The sequence below is a fragment of the Clupea harengus genome, chromosome 8 (genome assembly GCF_900700415.2).
Source record: "Clupea harengus chromosome 8, Ch_v2.0.2, whole genome shotgun sequence".
NCBI lineage: Eukaryota > Metazoa > Chordata > Actinopteri > Clupeiformes > Clupeidae > Clupea > Clupea harengus.
Genome location: NC_045159.1, coordinates 20,891,881 through 20,909,074, shown reverse-complemented (window position 1 = coordinate 20,909,074; position 17,194 = coordinate 20,891,881). Strand labels below are relative to the sequence as shown.

Below are 17,194 nucleotides of genomic sequence, written 5' to 3'. Positions count from 1 at the left end.
GCAGTAAATTCATGTGGAGCTCTCTCTTACTGCCTGAGCTTGTTAGGTGAGGTGAGAGACATAGGTCACTGACAATCACACACACACGCACACACACACACACACACGCACACACACACACACACACACACACACGTATGGTTTACATTTTCATCCTAGCCAGGTTCATCAGAGTCGCTGGCAGGCATGTTTACTCTCCTCTGTCAGATATAGCTGAATTAAAATGGAGCTGCTCAAATCAATACAGCAATCCTCTTCATATGAGGAGGAACCCAGTCATCAGCTACAAGGCAGGTTGGTCTACCAAGGTGGGTACTGATTACAGTATTGAGTACCGAGTCAAGGAGGCTCAGTACTGATCAGGTTGTCTGAATGCATTACTATATAGTATAGCTATCTGTCTTTTATCACAATTTACTAATATTATTATGTAAAAATACTGGTTGGTTAACTTGCTTTTTACAGTCACTTCACAAAGACATCTGCCACACATGCATCTGCCAATTATTGCAATTGTTTTGAAGAAGTGAGTAAAGCAGTAAATAAAATGTTTTGTTGTGTCGGGGTAACCCTGGGTTAAAGTGTCGGAGAGAAGGAGCCCAATCTAACCTTATTTTAATTGGATCCTTTTCAAATAATAGATAGCAGGGTGTTTGTGAGGGTGAGTCTAGACAATCGATGAACTCATTGATCGAAGAAGAGAGAAAGAAAGGCAGACAGAGAGAGAGGGACAAAGCGGGAGTTTGTGTGTGTGTGTGTGTGTGTGTGTGTGTGTGTGTGTGTGTGAGAGAGAGATAGAGACAGACAGAGAGAGAGAGAGAGAGACACACAAGATTGCTTAGAGTAATCCTTGGGTGATTGGTAGATGAATTTGTTGCTTCATCTAGTCATCGATCTGTGTAACATCAGACCATTCCTCTGACGCACATCACTCGAGACAAACAAGCTTCTGGGATTATAGAGAAAATATACAAACTCCAGCAGCCTGGCAATCCACTGGTGTCACAGTCAGAATATACAGACTCCAGCAGCCTGGCAATCCACTGGTGTCACAGTCAGTCACAGCATCACGCCTCAGACACACAGGGCTTCACTCTAACAAGCTTTTCAAAAAGTGTGTGTGTGTGTGTGTGTGGTTGGTTTGGGGGGGTGGGGGCGGTAGCCTGGCTCCACCTGCCTATTTCTCACAGTTTAGTTTTCTTTTCACTCTGGCTAGAATCTGGACACTCTTTTCGTGAGAGTGACTGCAGCGCTGTCTGAGTGGCCTCCAATCAGTGACCAGTGGGGGTGCCGTTGGTGTGTGATGATGTTGAAATGTAGCGTTTGTTTTCAAATGGAGCTCCAACAATGGCAGCAGGGCAAGAGCTAGATGAAGTGATACAAACAGTAGCACCAATGCGAGCCAACATAAACAAATTAGGGCCGGGGCAAGAAGAAAGTGTAAATGTGTTCATCAAGGGCAAAGGGTAAGAAAAAGGGAAAAGACATAGTTTATTTACTGCCATCAGTCCACAGGGGGTTTAAAGTCCCCCTTAACTTGCCAATGCAGAAACAACCCATTCAGCGCAGAAGAGGAGAAGCGTTAAACCATGCGAGTAGCCTGCCATCTTGTCTCGTCTCGTCTCGTCAGGCTGAGAACCGGGAGCCGTGTGACAGGGCCGTCCTGGATGACATCCGTCTCCTCAGAGAGGTGCAGGCAGCCATCTCAGTAGAGTGAGCCGAGCACAGAGGCCTGCCGATAACGAGATGGCCGTGGCGGAGCTGATAGCTACCCTGACCGTATCTGTTCCCTGGTACACCTGCAGGAGGATGTGACACGGTCCTGCTGCCCTGACCGTATCTGTTCCCTGGTACACCTCCAGGAAGATGTGACACGGCCCTGCTGGCCAGCTCTGAAGCAGGTCCCCAGCGCTGGACTAACACTGCATCAGACTGAGCTGATGTAGACGTAACAAAGAACCTGGAGTGAATTACTACACGTCAGTCTTACAAATGCCAATTTACCAAAAAAATATACAAAATATATAATTTAGTATTATTCTGGAAGTGGAGAAGTAGTAGGCCGGCCCGGGAGTAAGTAGGGAAATAAGACATTTAAGGACAGACATCTTGGGTAATGGACAGACATCTCGGTAAATGGCCAGACATCTTGGTAAATGGTATTATCAAATATCTAATATCTAATATCTAAATGTCTAAGGTTAAGATCATGTTACCAGCGACACATTGGTTCGACGAATTTCAGACACTTTTGAAGATGTACTCCGTAAAATCAGGAAATGAAAAGTTGCACATTTGACATGTGAAAGCATTTGAGTACTTTCTGAATGTGGTGCACAGATCTTCCCCCACTGAGCTGCCTGCTCCCTCACAACCTCACACAGATCTCAGGGTGACTGGCTCGTGCCTCTGTAAACAGCCTGCTCTCTCACAACCTCACACAGATCCAGCCTGCTCCCTCACAACCTCACACAGATCTCAGGGTGACTGTCCATGCCTCTGTAAACAGCCTGCTCCCTGTCCTGATTGGCTTCAGTGTAATTAAGGGCAGAGCCACATGAAGAGTCCCCTATGACTAACCCAGAATAAGCTCTCCCTCTCTCTCTCTCTCTCTCTCTCTCTCTCTCTCCCGTTCTCTCTCTCTCCCGTTCTCTCTCTCTCTCCCCCTCTATCTCTCTCTCTCACTCTCTCTTTCTCCTGCCTGTTGCCCTTTAGTTGACCACTGGCCTAACCGCACGCTGAGACAATGAGGTGCTTGCGGGCCCTGTGTGTGTGTGTGTATGTGTGTGTGTGTGTGCATTCATGTGTGTGTGCGCGTTGCATGTGTGTGTGTATGTGTCTGTGTGTGTGTGTGTGTGTGTGTCTGTGTCTGTGTGTGTGTGTGTGTGTGTGTGTGTGCCAGCGATTCAGCCCCCGAGGAAAACTGAGGGAAGCTGAGTGTGCCACTCTTCCACGCTTCCTGAGCCTCTCCTCCAATTAGAGCTCAACAGGAGATTCCTGCCTGCTCACCGCTCCAACAGAGAGAGAGAGGCAGAGAGGGAGAGAGAGAGAGAGAAGGAGAGAGAGAGAGAAACAAGGAGAGTGAGAGAGAGAGACAGAGAGAAAGAGAGAGAAAGACAGAGAGAGGGAGAGACAGAGACAGGGAGAGATTTAGGGAGAGAGTGAGAGAGAGAAAACCATCCATCCTCCTGTGACATATCTTTCTACTGCCACCCAGTCTCTCTCTCTCTGGATTCTGCAGCATCATAGGAGAGATGCAGATCCAATCTTAGGGAAGTGGAGTCCTCCAGAAACATGACAACAGGACAATCACAAACAGGGCCGTAAGACCTGATGTATGTGTACCTGATGGATGTGTGTCCCTCAGACGTATTAAAGCCATCCATCCATCCATCCATCTATCTATCTATCCAACCCGCCATCTATCCATCTATCCTTTCATCCATCCACCCATCCATCCATCCATCCATCCATCCATCCTTCAATGTCCTGTGCAGCCACTCAGGCTCTCTCTCCCACTCTCTCTCGCTCACTAGCCCCTTCTAAACAGAGATCCCTCTACGCTGCTGTTAAGAGGACCCCTCATCATGCAGATACAGAACAGAAAGCATGATGCCGCCCCAGTGGGTGCTTTTAGATAGCGTGCCCACATTCCGGAACCAGAGGCGTGTCGTTTAACATAGCGTCTATAATGTCGCGTTAGAGAACACTCGGAACTCGGATATCGCACTAGAACGGCACTTGAAGTCGGAGCTCACCGATTTGACTCCATTATCAATATGGCAATGAATCTAACCGAGCCTAACATGGACCTTGACTTTATCAAACGGTCAAAACCTTTTCAAATGCGTGAGAAGATGCATGAAGGGGCAATGTGTCAAAATGAAGCAGAAAAAAAGTTGTACATCATTATTGGTGCCCAGTAGATAGAAGGAAAATCACCATGGCAGTCATGGGTAATGCACTTTGAAGGGAAAGCTACACAGAGAGGGAATGGAGAAAGTTAAACTATCTAAACCTAAGCCATCAAATGCCAGTTAGGGTCTCTGCTTTGTAAAGTGGCCTGCTTCTAATGACGTTTTTCACTAACAAAATCCTCATCGGATTCTGGTATGGGTTTTTATATATGCCAACAGACAATGTCCATCGTTGCCATGAATCCTGTAGGTTGTAGCCTTCCCACAATGCACCTGTGAGTTCCCACAGTGCACCTGGGGTTCTGTGAGTGCCATGGTAGCACTCTTTTGTCTCTAGGATTTAGAGTGGCATTTGGAAAACAGGGGAAAAGTAATGAGGTGACTGTAAAGACTGACCTTTATGTTTTTTATTCCAACTGTAATGTTTAACTAGGGTGATCCAAGTATGTGTGTGTGTGTATGAGTGTGTATATTTACTTTTGTGTGTGTGTGTGAGAGAGAGATGGTGTATATGTCTATGTGTGTGTGTGTGTGTGTGTGTGTGTGTGTGTGTGTGTGTGTGTGTGTGCGCTTGTTAGTGTGTGTAGAAAGAGACTGCCAGAGTCTCTATCTGTGCCTTATTGTGCACTTCTTGCTCTATTGATTTGAACCGTGAGGAGGAGAATAATTACTCCCTGCCTCCACACCAATCCATACATATCTCAGTGAACCACTCACAGAGCACTGACCAGGCCAACAAGCCTGGGTGTGGAGGGAGGCAGGCTCAGGATGGACAACACACACACTTTTAATTACTGACAGCTATAGAGAGCGAATCAATAATGCATGTCAGCAGCACTCATGCCACTAGAGAGATAGATGGAGTTTCATCGCTGCTGCTGTTATGTGTTTATGTGTTACACGACACTCATTGCTGCTGGTGTTATGTGTTTATGTGTTACACAGCACATACCTGTACATGTTTTAAACTAGACAGATAGATGGAGTCTCATCGCTGCCTGGTGTTATGTGTTTATGTGTTACACGACACTCATCGCTGCCTGTTGTTATGTGTTTATGTGTTACACGACACTCATCACTGCTGCTGCTGTTATGTGTTTATGTGTTACATGACACATACCTGTACATGCCTTAAACTACTGCATTGGATTGAAGTTAGATACATGAAACATAAAGCAGGGAGTTCTCAGTTAGGAGAAATTGGGCCATGAACATATGATTCATATCTAAAACATAACCACCCTATGACTACAATTGACCCCCCCCCCTCCCGCTCATTCATATCTAAAACATAACCACCCTATGACTACAATTGACCAGCACCCCCCCCCATTCATATGTAAAACATAACCACCCTATGACTACAATTGACCCCCCCCCCCCTCATTCATATGTAAAACATAACCACCCCATGACTACAATTGACACCCCCCCCCAATTCATATGTAAAACATAACCACCCTATCACTTGATCACCACATTCATAAGAACATAAATCATAAACAATAACCAAACACAGGACAATATAGAACAATGCCATGAACAATCCTTTGTCTCCTCAATGTAAACAGCTCCCATCTCATACATTATTTAACAGCATGTCTCAGACATGTCTGTGTGTGTGTGTGTGTGTGTGTGTGTGTGTGTGTGTGTGTGTGTGTGTGTGTGTGTGTGTGTGTGTGAGTGTGTGTGTGTGTGTGTGTGTCTTCAAACATCTGTTGCTTTGCAATGGGACTTTAAGGGCATGCTTAATTTCAATTTATCAGATCCAATCTAGATGTCTTAGACTTAGAGGCCTGTGTTGTTATTTCAGGTCAGCGGTCTTGTATCGATTGTGGCCACTGAGTTGCTAAGAGACATTTCATGATCGTATATCATCTCATCTCCAAAAGTGCTGCATTTCTCATTCCCAACAGGGCTTCAATGATGCCTGTTTTAATAGGGAAAAGGACATGAGAGAAAATGAAAAAAGATTTTAAATAGTTTTTGTTTTAATGGGGGTTGGTGCTGTCAGGAACTGTCAGAGGACTTAAATCGACCGTACATCGTATAAAGGTCCTGCTAAATTTCCCATCCAGTTGTCAGTGGTCTGCAGTGTACACACTGATGGTCACATGTGAATGATGAATGAATGAATGAATGGCCGTATCATAACTGGATCTCTATGCCGTGGCCCAGGTAAACTGTGAATGAATGGCCAGATCATACCTGGATCTCTACGCCGTGGCCCAGGTAAACTGTGTACACACTGATGGTCACATGTGAATGAATGAATGAATGGCCGTATCATACCTGGATCTCTATGCCGTGGCCCAGGTAAACTGTGAATGAATTGCCAGATCATACCTGGATCTCTATGCCGTGGCCCAGGTAAACTGTGAATGAATGGCCAGATCATACCTGGATCTCTATGCCGTGGCCCAGGTAAACTGTGATCAGGTAGGTGCAGTCGCTGGTGTCATATCCTGCTGCGTCCTGTGGCGGCATCTCAATATAGCCCTCATGGTCTGTGAAGTTCATGGCACATGGGGCTGAAGGAGACAGAGAGAAAGAGAAAGGGAGAGAGAGACGGAGAAAGAGACAGAGACAGAGATAAGAGAAAGAGAGAGAGAAGGTGAGATGGAAAAAGGAAAAAGACAGACAAAAAGCAAGAGTTGGTGACAGACTTCGACTTCGACTTAAACAAAAAAAGAAAACTAAAAGAAGTGTCCAATATTGTGGCTGCCTCTCTGGGACCTCATCCTGCTGTGACCTCATCCTCCCTGTGACCTCATCCTGCTGTGACCTCATCCTCCCTGTGACCTCATCCTGCGGTCCTGTGCTGATCCTCCCAGACCCCTCGTTAACTCTGAACGCCTCCCCCATCCCAGCAGTACCTCAGCAGGCCACCGGGGAGGAGGGACAGGTCAGAGAGAGAGACAGAGAGAGAGGGAGAGAGAGGGAGACTGACAGAGAGAGAGAGAGTGACAGGGAGACTGACAGAGAGAGAGAGAGTGACAGAGAGACTGACAGAGAGAGAGAGAGAGACAGAGAGAGAGAGGGAGGGAGAGAGGGAGAGAGAGAGGGAGAGAGACAGAGAGGGAGAAAGTGTCAGAGAGAGAGAGACAGAGAGCGTGACAGAGAGCGTGACAGAGAGAGAGAGGGAGGGAGAAAGAAAAAGAGAGGGAGAGAGAGGGAGAAAGTGACAGAGAGAGAGAGAGAGAAAAAGAGAGGGAAAGAGGGAGAAAGTGATAGAGAGAAGAGAGAGATAAAGAGAAAAATAGAGTGAAAGGGGGAGAGAGAGAGAAGAGAGAGATAAAGAGAGAGAGGACAGCAGAAGCAATCACACACAGAAGGGCCTTCACTGTCCTCTGCTTTTCCTCCTCAGAGGCACGTCTTTTTCACCGCTTTATGTCCGCAGACTGGAGACCACGCAGGTCAAGGCAGCGCAGAGAAAGAGGGAGAGAAAGAGGGAGAGAGAGAGGGAGAGAGGGAGAGAGGGAGAGAGAGAGACAGAGGGAGAGAGAGAGACGCGGTTGCCGCTGTCCTTGAGAACTTGAGGGCTGGTGTTCATTTCTTTAAAACAGGTTGGTTTGCCCCTGTGGGAGTACTGTGTGTAAAATGTGTCCGTTTTCACCCAAGGTTCCTGCCATAGTAAGTGTCCTCAGCACGTGTCCATTTAAGCTACTTTATCGTATTGTTTTTTATTGTCCTTTCTTTATTGTCCTTTTATTGTCTTGATTCTGTTTTTGCATTTCTTTTCATTTCTTAGGTCAAGAACAAAATTACAGTAAGATATGAAATAAAAAGTTCTCAAACAGACAATCAAGATGTCTAGTATGAGTATGTTAAAACACTGTCTTTCAGAATGACATTATTAGTGTAAGTCAAGACATTTTGTGTCGGACAGTAAAAAATGACACGACTTAAAAACTGAATGGAGCTGTTACCTGATGACTGCATTGTGGTGATGACAGTCGTAGTGATGGTGCTTGTTGTCGTCTCCGCATCCACTGATGACTGAGATTTCACTGTTGTGACAGCCCTGGAGTTGCCTGTAGTGTTTGTTGTCTCTGACTCATTAACGTTAAACTTCTCCCGCATGACTGAAGTCGTTAGGGCCAGGGGTGCCAGCGTGCTTTTTATGGTGATTGGTTTATGATTGGAGAGTCCCGCCCCCTCTGAAGGAGAATGGGTGTGTCCCTGGACACTGATTGGTGAGGAGGTGGTTTGAATGACAGGTGTCGTCAGGGCTTGAGTCGTTGGCGGTGCCTTTTCAGCATTCCTGTCCACGTCTTTGGTGGTCCCCTTTCGTGCCACAGAAACAAGCTTCCCTGAGATGCTGGACGCCGTGGTAACCGTCGTCATGGGGGACGTGGCGGCCATGGTGACAGTGGTGGCGATGTCGGAGAAGGCGGGGGCTTCCTCGTGTGGCACACGGTGGGAGGAGGAGGAGTCCCCGTCGGCGGAACTCGGGGTGGAGGCGGGCGGGGCGGGCGGACGCTCGTCTTGGAAGAAGTGCTGGTCTCCGCTGAAGTCTTTGGTGAGCACCGACTCGTGGAAGAGCAGGCCCTTCAGGTGAGGCTGCCGGGCGGGGTCGCTCAGCGGCGAGAGGGTGGTGACGTCCTGCCCGCCGCCGCCATCCGGGTCCAGATTGAGTTCTCTCTCCTTCTCCGAGTCGCCTCCTCTGTAGATGACCTGTGTGCTCAGCTCTGGAGAGACACAGAGAGGAAAGTGAACACGTTAGACACGGAGAGGAGAGTGAACACATTAGACACAGGCCTAGCTGAGTCTCGCACCAATGGGGACCTGATCAGGGGTCGACCCAGTGACCTTGGACAGAATTACAGTATTTATATTCATCAGGATCAATCAGATGTTATTAACGATTCAGTTAATAAAGAAGCAATAATGCCATCATGTTTATTACACATACACATACATTATTACACTGACATACAGACGAAAAGACCTGAAACTGCAGTAGTGAGATGAAGCAAAAACACACATATAATCAAATGTATGTATTTTGGAGACTTTTAATAATTTTTAAGACTTTTAAGGCACACCACCCTCAGGCCCTCCCAAAACAATTAAGACTGCATTGGAATTAAGACTGCATTGGAATTGATGGAGCCCAGCACGTGGTCAGGACACAGTCCTAACAAAACTGTGTGTTTGGCTACAGCACTAGAGTCCAATTGATTGCCTTCATATATCTCTGCCATGTCTGAGTGCAGTACATTTACAGACCTCTCACTGTGCCGTTTTCAATAGAGCCGACTAAACGCATAATGCTATTCAAACACGCTGCCTTTGCAATGTAATGTGATTAGATACCATTTCTGAGACGGGTTAAGAGCCTTAGCTAATGAGCGGTTAAAAATGGATATGAGTTTTCCAGGAGGCCTTTGGAAAAAAAAAATGAAAAATGAAGTATGTTTGAAGTAGAGCAGATAACCTTTGGCTACAATAGTTCATTTAAATGCCTTTTCTCTTCGGCCCTTGCCAATTCATATTAGTGAAAGATTTGCCCCCTTTTATGAGGAACAATTAGCAACTATAATAAGGGGGAGGTGTGGACTCATTACTCCCACCTGCAATGTGCGAGGAGGGCGATGGGAATCAGCGGAGCCTGAGGGAGAGGGAGAGGGTGCTGAGCAGAGAGAGAGGCTTCTTCGTCTCAAGGACCGGCAGCAGCTGCCTTCGCTGACAGCAGGAAGGCCCAGTATAATCTCATCACAACATTTCAATGGAAAAACATCGTCCAGAGGCCTTCTATTAGAGGAGAGATTGCCAGTCGTAATAAAAGTTCCCTTTTCAGCACTCACTTCAGCATTTTGCTGAAATTGAGTAAAGCCAATAAGAGTCAAGTTGCAGCTGCTACATTCATATATTACTGGGCTCCAAGCAACAAGTGAATCCTCCTATTTTGAGAGCATTTAAAAGGGACCCTTCTGATACTCCTCCTATTTTGAGAGCATTTAAAAAGGGACCCTTCTGATACAAATCAGGATTTATATGCCAATCTCGAGCTCACCAATGCCTCCAACGAGGCCGGGGGATGTGAAGCGTTTTGCTCCAAGTCATTATTTAAAGTTTGACGAGCAACAGCTCTGAAGCTCAGTGGATGTAATTACGGTTTCAGTGTCAGCAGGCGAACCTGCGGACGGCTCTCAGGGGCGAGGAGAGAGTGTGACACTGTTCCACCCAGCCTTTCATCTTCCCCATATTAAACTCCACTCATGGGCAGGAAATGCCTTTTTAAAAAAAGACACATGAATAATGACAGTCTTGGCTTTGTGTCAGAGCAGAGATTCTGTACAATTGTTCATTACGAGAAACAAGCTCTGCAACCACTGCGCTGTACAAAGGGGATGGGAAACTGTGTAGCATGCGCCATCACAGGGAAACACTTTCAGATGGCAGATTAAAGTGCAGAGCGAGAGACAGAGGGGCATTGAGATGAATAGAAGTTTTCACTCAGATGTCCCTTTGCCCCAAACCTCATCCCCAAACATCCATCCCTCGCTTTTTAGCGGAGAGGAGAGGGCTTTCAAACATGGCTGACAGCAAAGAGACAGATAACACCATTTTGATGTTGCTATAAATATGCAAACTCTTTTCTCTATGCAGCCCTCCAAAGAATACTCAAAACTACTAACACAGAACATAATATGGATTCCTTGGGGATAGAAAGGATGAATTGCCAATTGCTCAATAAAGCTTGGTATAAAAGTCAGTGAAATATCTTTACTTTACAGGGAATTGCCAGTGTGTTCTCAATGATATAATTGAACAATATAATACACTTAAATCATTTTCTAATGTGCCTGTTGAAACTCTCACCACCTGTGGCTGAAAGCATTCGCTTCGGCAGGTAAAAGCTAATGATGGTACCGGCTGTGTGAAGTTATTCTGACACTATCCTAACCCTGTTCCCTTAAACACATAAGTTAAATATCTAAAACAGTCAGGACCAAGGGAGAGTTCATGTCAACTGATAGTAACTGCTCACTTTGCAGTCACATTATTATAATGTAACTACAGCGTTAAGCACAGTGTAGTATTCTCTTATATTATCATTGTGTAACAGCACATTGATACCGTGTACTTCCATGTACCCTCCTCTTCAATCTAACCCTACTGTATGTACGTATAAAGTATCACATGTGCTATTGGTTTCACTATATGTCACACTGTATTGTAATTCACTACTTTCCTCAACTCTACTTGATAGCTTGGCTGCAGTGTAACAAGGACACCATAAAATAAAGGTCAAGATACACTTTGGGAAACAATGTGTGTGCGTGTGTGTGTGTGTTTGTGTCTGTGTGTGCTTGTGTTTCATCCTCTCTAAGGGACCCTGGCAGAGGCACTGGACAGAGAACCTGACTGAACCCTGAGCTCTGAGGGAGAGGTGGGCCACTCTAAAGACCAATTTAGAGCCACTCAACAACAAATCACCTCAAACGACTATATGCATGTCTGCTCAGGAGGGGCGAACCGTGTTGTGTAATCTTTCGAATCCTCTGAAAACTTTGAAAATTTTTCTCTGGAATGTTCTTTTAGCTGGGCTTGCAGGTGCTGCACAGTCACATTACACTCTGAATACTTTACTTCAAAAACTACTTTTTCAACCGGTTAGCTAGGACTAATTAGTCTAATCTCACCTGTACCGTCTACAGCGCAGTGGGTTTTGGGCTTGTGGAGCAGAATACGGTGGAATTTTTTAGCAGATAATTAACCATCCGTTGAGAAAAATATAACCAAAGGGATTTTTTTCGCTCCAGGCAGCTGCAGGGCCGATGTGGGCTTTATGAAAATAAGATGTAAGGAGGGTTTGATGTGAGTGATTGTGTTTCGGTAGAGACTGCTCTGTTTTTTGTCCGATCCCAACAGCATGGCCCACGCTGTCTTTAAATCATCTCCTGAGCAGTAGCTGAATTATTGAGTGCTATTGAGAGAGAAAGAGACAGAGCGAGAAAAAAGAGAGAAAGAACGAGGAAAAGAGAAAGAAAGAGAGAGAGCGAGGGAAAGAGAGAGAGAGCGAGTGAGAGGGAGAGAGTCTGAACCAGTGGCACTTGAGCACAGTAAATTAGACTGGACCAAGACAGGACCACTGAACCACCAGCTAGTGCTGTGGTTCTTTCCAATATTACCCCCCCCCCCCCCCCAGAGCACAGATATACACACCACACATACACACACACATGCACACACACACAAACACACACACAAACACAAACACAAACACACACACACAAACACAAGCACTTATGCACAGATATACACTCACACGCATATACTCTCTCTCTCTCTTCCTCGCACTCCATAATTCTTTCATCCACGCTGTTATCACCATAGTTTCATCTCTTTGTTTTCTCCGTTGGTGGTGGAGTTCTCATCCAGATCCTTTTAATTAACTTCTCTGACTCATCCTACAGAGCAGGAGCCAGAGGCTGATAAATGTGAGGTTACTAGCTGGCTGTCAGGGAATAAAGAGCTAGCTCAACCCCCTCCACACAACAGCGCTGACGCTAATAGAGAGCTAGCTCAACCCCCTCCACACAACAGCGCTGACGCTAATAAAGAGCTAGCTCAACCCCCTCCACACAACAGCGCTGACGCTAATAAGGCAAAATGCAGCTTTAGCAAAACAAAAAGGTTAAGGCGGAGTTTCTCTACTAATAAGTAATAAGTTATCCCTTGTTTCATTTCGATTTTCCTCCCTCGTCTTTTCACACTTGTTGAAGATGCAGACCCCGATTCGGTTTTGGCTTCACAAAAGGTTGTTGATAAACAGTGTATTGGATAAGAATAGCATACTGTATCTTTAACTGGGGTAAGCTGGGGTAGGAAGCATTTTTTGTTATATTTTAATATTTGTATCCTCTTCACAGCCCGACAGCACTCAATAAATCACAATAATAAGAAAAACAATCTGTCATATGTGGCAGTCGCAGGTCCGAATGAAATGATTGGGCGGCCTACCTGCCTGTCTACCTACCTACCTGCGCGCACTCTGCTAGTCATGCAAGAATGGCAGACAAAGTGCAGCCAAAATGTCCAGTTCCACCCACGCCTACAACAGCTGACACTACTAAACACAACAAGACAAGAAAGACAAGTAAAAGGGCTACGACCAATAAGAGGTTTGGAGAAAGCAAGAGTTCACACAAGAGTCAACCTCGGTATGGCTTTTCAACAATAATAAGTCAATAAAGTCAAATAAGTCAAATAAAAACACATGACACCCTCCTCCTCTGCTAATCTATATGTATTAATTGCGTACGCAAGTACTCTATGCAGGACATTTCATATGAAGTCTAACCAAAACTCCAACTAGCCCCGTACGGATTGAGACATTACTGTCCGTGTCCACAATCAACACGGCCCTAGACCCCCTGAGTGTGCTTTGACACCGCAACTGGAGAGTGTGTGACAGGTGATGGCTGGCTCTTAATGAGGCGTGGGCGACAACAAGCGCCACTGAGGATATGAGCAGATGAAAGCGAGCGCTTTGACACGAGCGCCAAGCGAAAGCAAGCTCCTGCCGCGAACGCCCGCTTTGAAGCACAGGCACCCTGGGAAGAGGAGGACCAGGCCCAAAGCAGGTAGCTACAGTCTCTGTGTGTGTGTGTGTGTGCGTGTGTGTGTGTGTGTGTGTGTTTGTGTCTGTGTGTGTGTGTGTGTGTGTGTGTGTGTGTGTGTGTGTGTGTGCGTGTGCGTGTGCGTGTGCGTGTGTGTGTGTGTGTGTGTGTGTGTGTGTGTCTGTGTGTGTGTGTGTGTGAGCGTGTGTGTGTGTGTGAGCGTGTGTGTGTGTGTGTGTGTACATGCGTGTTCACAGCTGGGAGTCCACATCAAGAATGGATCCCTCAGGCACTGGAGATCTGATACCAGCACCGGAGCTGGGAGCGTGTGTGTGTGTGTGTGTGTGTGTGTGTGTGTGTGTGTGTGTGTGTGTGTGTGTGTGTGTGTGTGTGTGTGTGTGTGTGTGTTTGTGTGTGTGTGTGAAAGAGAGAGAGAGAGAGAGAGAGAGAGAATGGAAGCCAGTGAGTGGACAGAAGAACAGAAAAATATAAGAGGAGATGGCTTGTGTGTTGTCTGAGTGACCCATGTTTACCTCTGCAAAGGCACTCTGGGGCAGTTGTATGTACATTAGAGAGCGCAGCGCAAACAGCAACTTGGCCAGTCCGCAGAAAGCGCATGCTGTGCCTTTTCAGTATGCGCTGAATGAACTAAACCTGCGGCTGATTTCAGAATCATAATAATGCATGGCGCCACCTTCTAACCGTTATGTGTCGCACCTGCAACTGAGCAGAATCATTCAATCATGGGCGCAATTGAATGGAATCATGGAACCGCCGACCGACATTGAAAGGAATCAAAAGCGCTCAAGAAATATGCATGCTAATAAGGTGTCATCAAACACAGAGATAATACAAGGCAGTAATCTTATACCACAAAAAAAATACTCAAGACTATTTTGTGCGGATATAAAAAAACACATTCAGTAGTGTAGCAGGCATATACTTGTAGGGAAGTGGATGAAGTTGAAAAGAGATGGTATGACATAAAAAGGTTGCTTTTGACATGGTACAAATGAGCAAAACTGGCGCTCTGAATACTGCTGTCATTGTTTATGGAATATCTGTCCTATTTTCACCTCAAAACAGACACGCTGTCCCCGCAGTTTTCATGCATACAGCAGAGTACGTAATCAGTCACTCCTAGTGCCTCTCCTGCCATCATTTTGCCTAAAACTCCCACTTGTCATTCTCCGCTCCTACAGCAGGCAGAGAGCAGCTTCAGCCACGTGCGGTCTGTTCGTACTGGTACATACCACGCCATATCGCCAGGTGACGGAATAGCAACACAGATGTGTGCTAATTTGTTAATACACCTACACCTCAGAATAAGCCAGTGCACCACACCGTTACACCAAAACGATAATAATGATATTCTTACTGCTCTCAGATTATAGTTGCTCAGTTTGGGTTGAATAAAAGCATATGTGGCACTTTGGGATCAATGATGGGGGCCTCAGACTATGATCGACCATGTTGACAGACCATGTGCATGTTGACCGGCCATGTGCATGTTGTATGCTGGTGTGACTGTAATCTCTAATGGACCGCTTCAGTGATGGTGGGGGTGTTGATGAGCCAGCAGTAGTGGCATTGAAAGCAAACTGAGAGAAGAACAAATGTATTGCTCTTTGATGTTGATAAATGGAAGCCCATTGTTAAATCTGGTAAATTCACACGCTTTCATTATTGGGATTCTGGCCAAAAAGGACATTGCTTCAAAGGCTTACATTGTGAGCATTATGGAAAGAAGAAAAAGAAGGGATATAGAAAAGAAGGAATAATCTAGTGTGAATCCATCCAGTCGGACTGTTGTTATTCTTCTTGTCTGCCTGAGTCTGGCGTTTGAATAACGCTTTCACGATCAATGTCTCTAAATCTCTGAATTCAAGAGCGTAGTGCTGGGACGAAACACAATAGTGCTGCAATACCGCTGCATTTGGGATTAATTTGTGCTGCATTTGCATTGCATTTTATTCAAACAATAAAAAAGTGGAAGTGGACTCAATTCATTTTATATTGGGTAAACATTGTAGTCGTTGGCAGTTGTAGTACTGGCTCACCCTATGCAAACACATATAGTGTTTCGGAAATATCACACCGCAGACTGGTGAGTTGTGTTCTCCTTTGTTTACAGCCATGTGTTGGTTTGCAGGTCAGTGACACACTGTTTAAGATCTGTGCAACCCCCCCACCTAATTAATTCTGAGCAAACCCACATCTTTGTCCGTTTTTGTTCAAATCTCTGGGCATGAAAACAGTTTCTTTCCCAGCAGATGCTGCTCGCAAACCCTCAATTAAAATGTTCTGCTTGAGTCTCAGTAAAACTCAGATCGCAAAGCTATTTTGTGAGTATTGATCGGATCGGGAGGGTGTTGCTGGTAGAGAAATTCCAGACCTGTAATTGTGTTTTCTTAGAGGCCATATGTTCACCATGGAGACCGCCTTGTGTCTCTATTGATTCTAGAACACATCCATCATGATGATTATAGAACACCTCCCTCTCGATGTTTATGTTTATGTTTATTAAGGATCCCCATTAGTCTACACCGTAGTGGAGACTATTCTTCCTGGGGTCCAGATTCTTCCTGGGGTCCATCCTGGGATGATTCTAGAACACCTCCCTCATGATGATTCTAGAACACCTCCCTCGTGATGAATATTTCATGGAGATGAGTAAGACCCTGTCATCATGTTTGGTCACAGCTTCAACGATAAAGGCCCGATCACTGCCATATAGCCACAGACTGCAGCTCTGCTTCGGCCCACATCAGCCTCAGGTTCAGCCACTGCCTATGCTTCCTCTCAGACATCTACTCAAGCTGTCAGGGGTTCTGAGGTGGAAAACATGTGAATGAAAACTCAATAATCTGTGTCTGAAGAAAATCAACAATCAGTGTAACCACCATGGTAGTATGACAAACTACTGAAATGATTTACACTATTGAAATGAATTAGATTATGTGCACTCTATGTTTAAACGTGTATCAAGTATAGCAAACATGCATTAAGTTGGGCTTGGAAGTAGGTTCTTGTCTCCCAGAGGCTATTCATTTGTAACTTAGACCCTTCCTGTTTCTCTCACAGGAGCTATCCTCTAGTATTCAAGGCTTTGAAAACAGGTGCAGAAAACAAACCAAAGCATTTTTACCTTTTTAGTTTTTAAAAACCTACAACTCAGCCATGACAGTTCCTGCAAGAACTTTTGTTTGACTGCTATGCTGGTCAGGGTGGTGTATAGAGTATGTGGTTTAGTGACACAAACCTGGGTAAGTTATCTAAGAGGAAGTGGTAAGTCTCCTAAAAGAGGAGCCCTGTGAGCTTTGCTGAGGAGAATGAAACCATAGGGCTCTTCTATTAGGAGGTTTACCACATACTCAAGTTTGTCACAAAACCACATTCTTGGAATGCCCCCCCAGGTCAAGTTTTTGCTGTCTTTTGTTTCTGTTTACTTCCTTGGCCATGTGCTTTTGTTTATTGTTTGTGTGCTCTGTTCCACATCCTCTCAGACATCTATTCAAACAGCCAACTCTGATCTGGCCCACAACAGTGCCAGTCAGCTGCCATTGAAACATCACACAGGCAAACAAGACATCTAAAGATGCAGCTCGCGATTCAGTTTAATTTTCACGAATAGGTTGTTGAGAATTGAGCTGAACTGTCAATCAAATTACACTTCTCCCTTCTGGGCTCCAGAAGCAGGGTATT

The 17,194-nt window shown here is 45.5% G+C and overlaps 1 protein-coding gene across 4 annotated transcripts in view; it reads right to left on the bottom strand.

Annotated features, from left to right (window-relative positions):
* The window catches only part of sez6a (seizure related 6 homolog a), a 109,504-nt gene that overhangs the window by 43,029 nt on the left and 49,281 nt on the right, over positions 1-17,194 (bottom strand). For all 4 annotated transcript variants that reach the window (XM_031572280.2, XM_031572281.2, XM_031572282.2 and 1 more), the window contains exons 2-3: positions 7,847-8,608; positions 6,318-6,448 (exon numbers count right to left, since the gene is read on the bottom strand). In XM_031572280.2, coding sequence (XP_031428140.1) covers positions 6,318-6,448; positions 7,847-8,608 — 893 coding nt within the window. The remainder of the gene's footprint in view (positions 1-6,317; positions 6,449-7,846; positions 8,609-17,194) is intronic.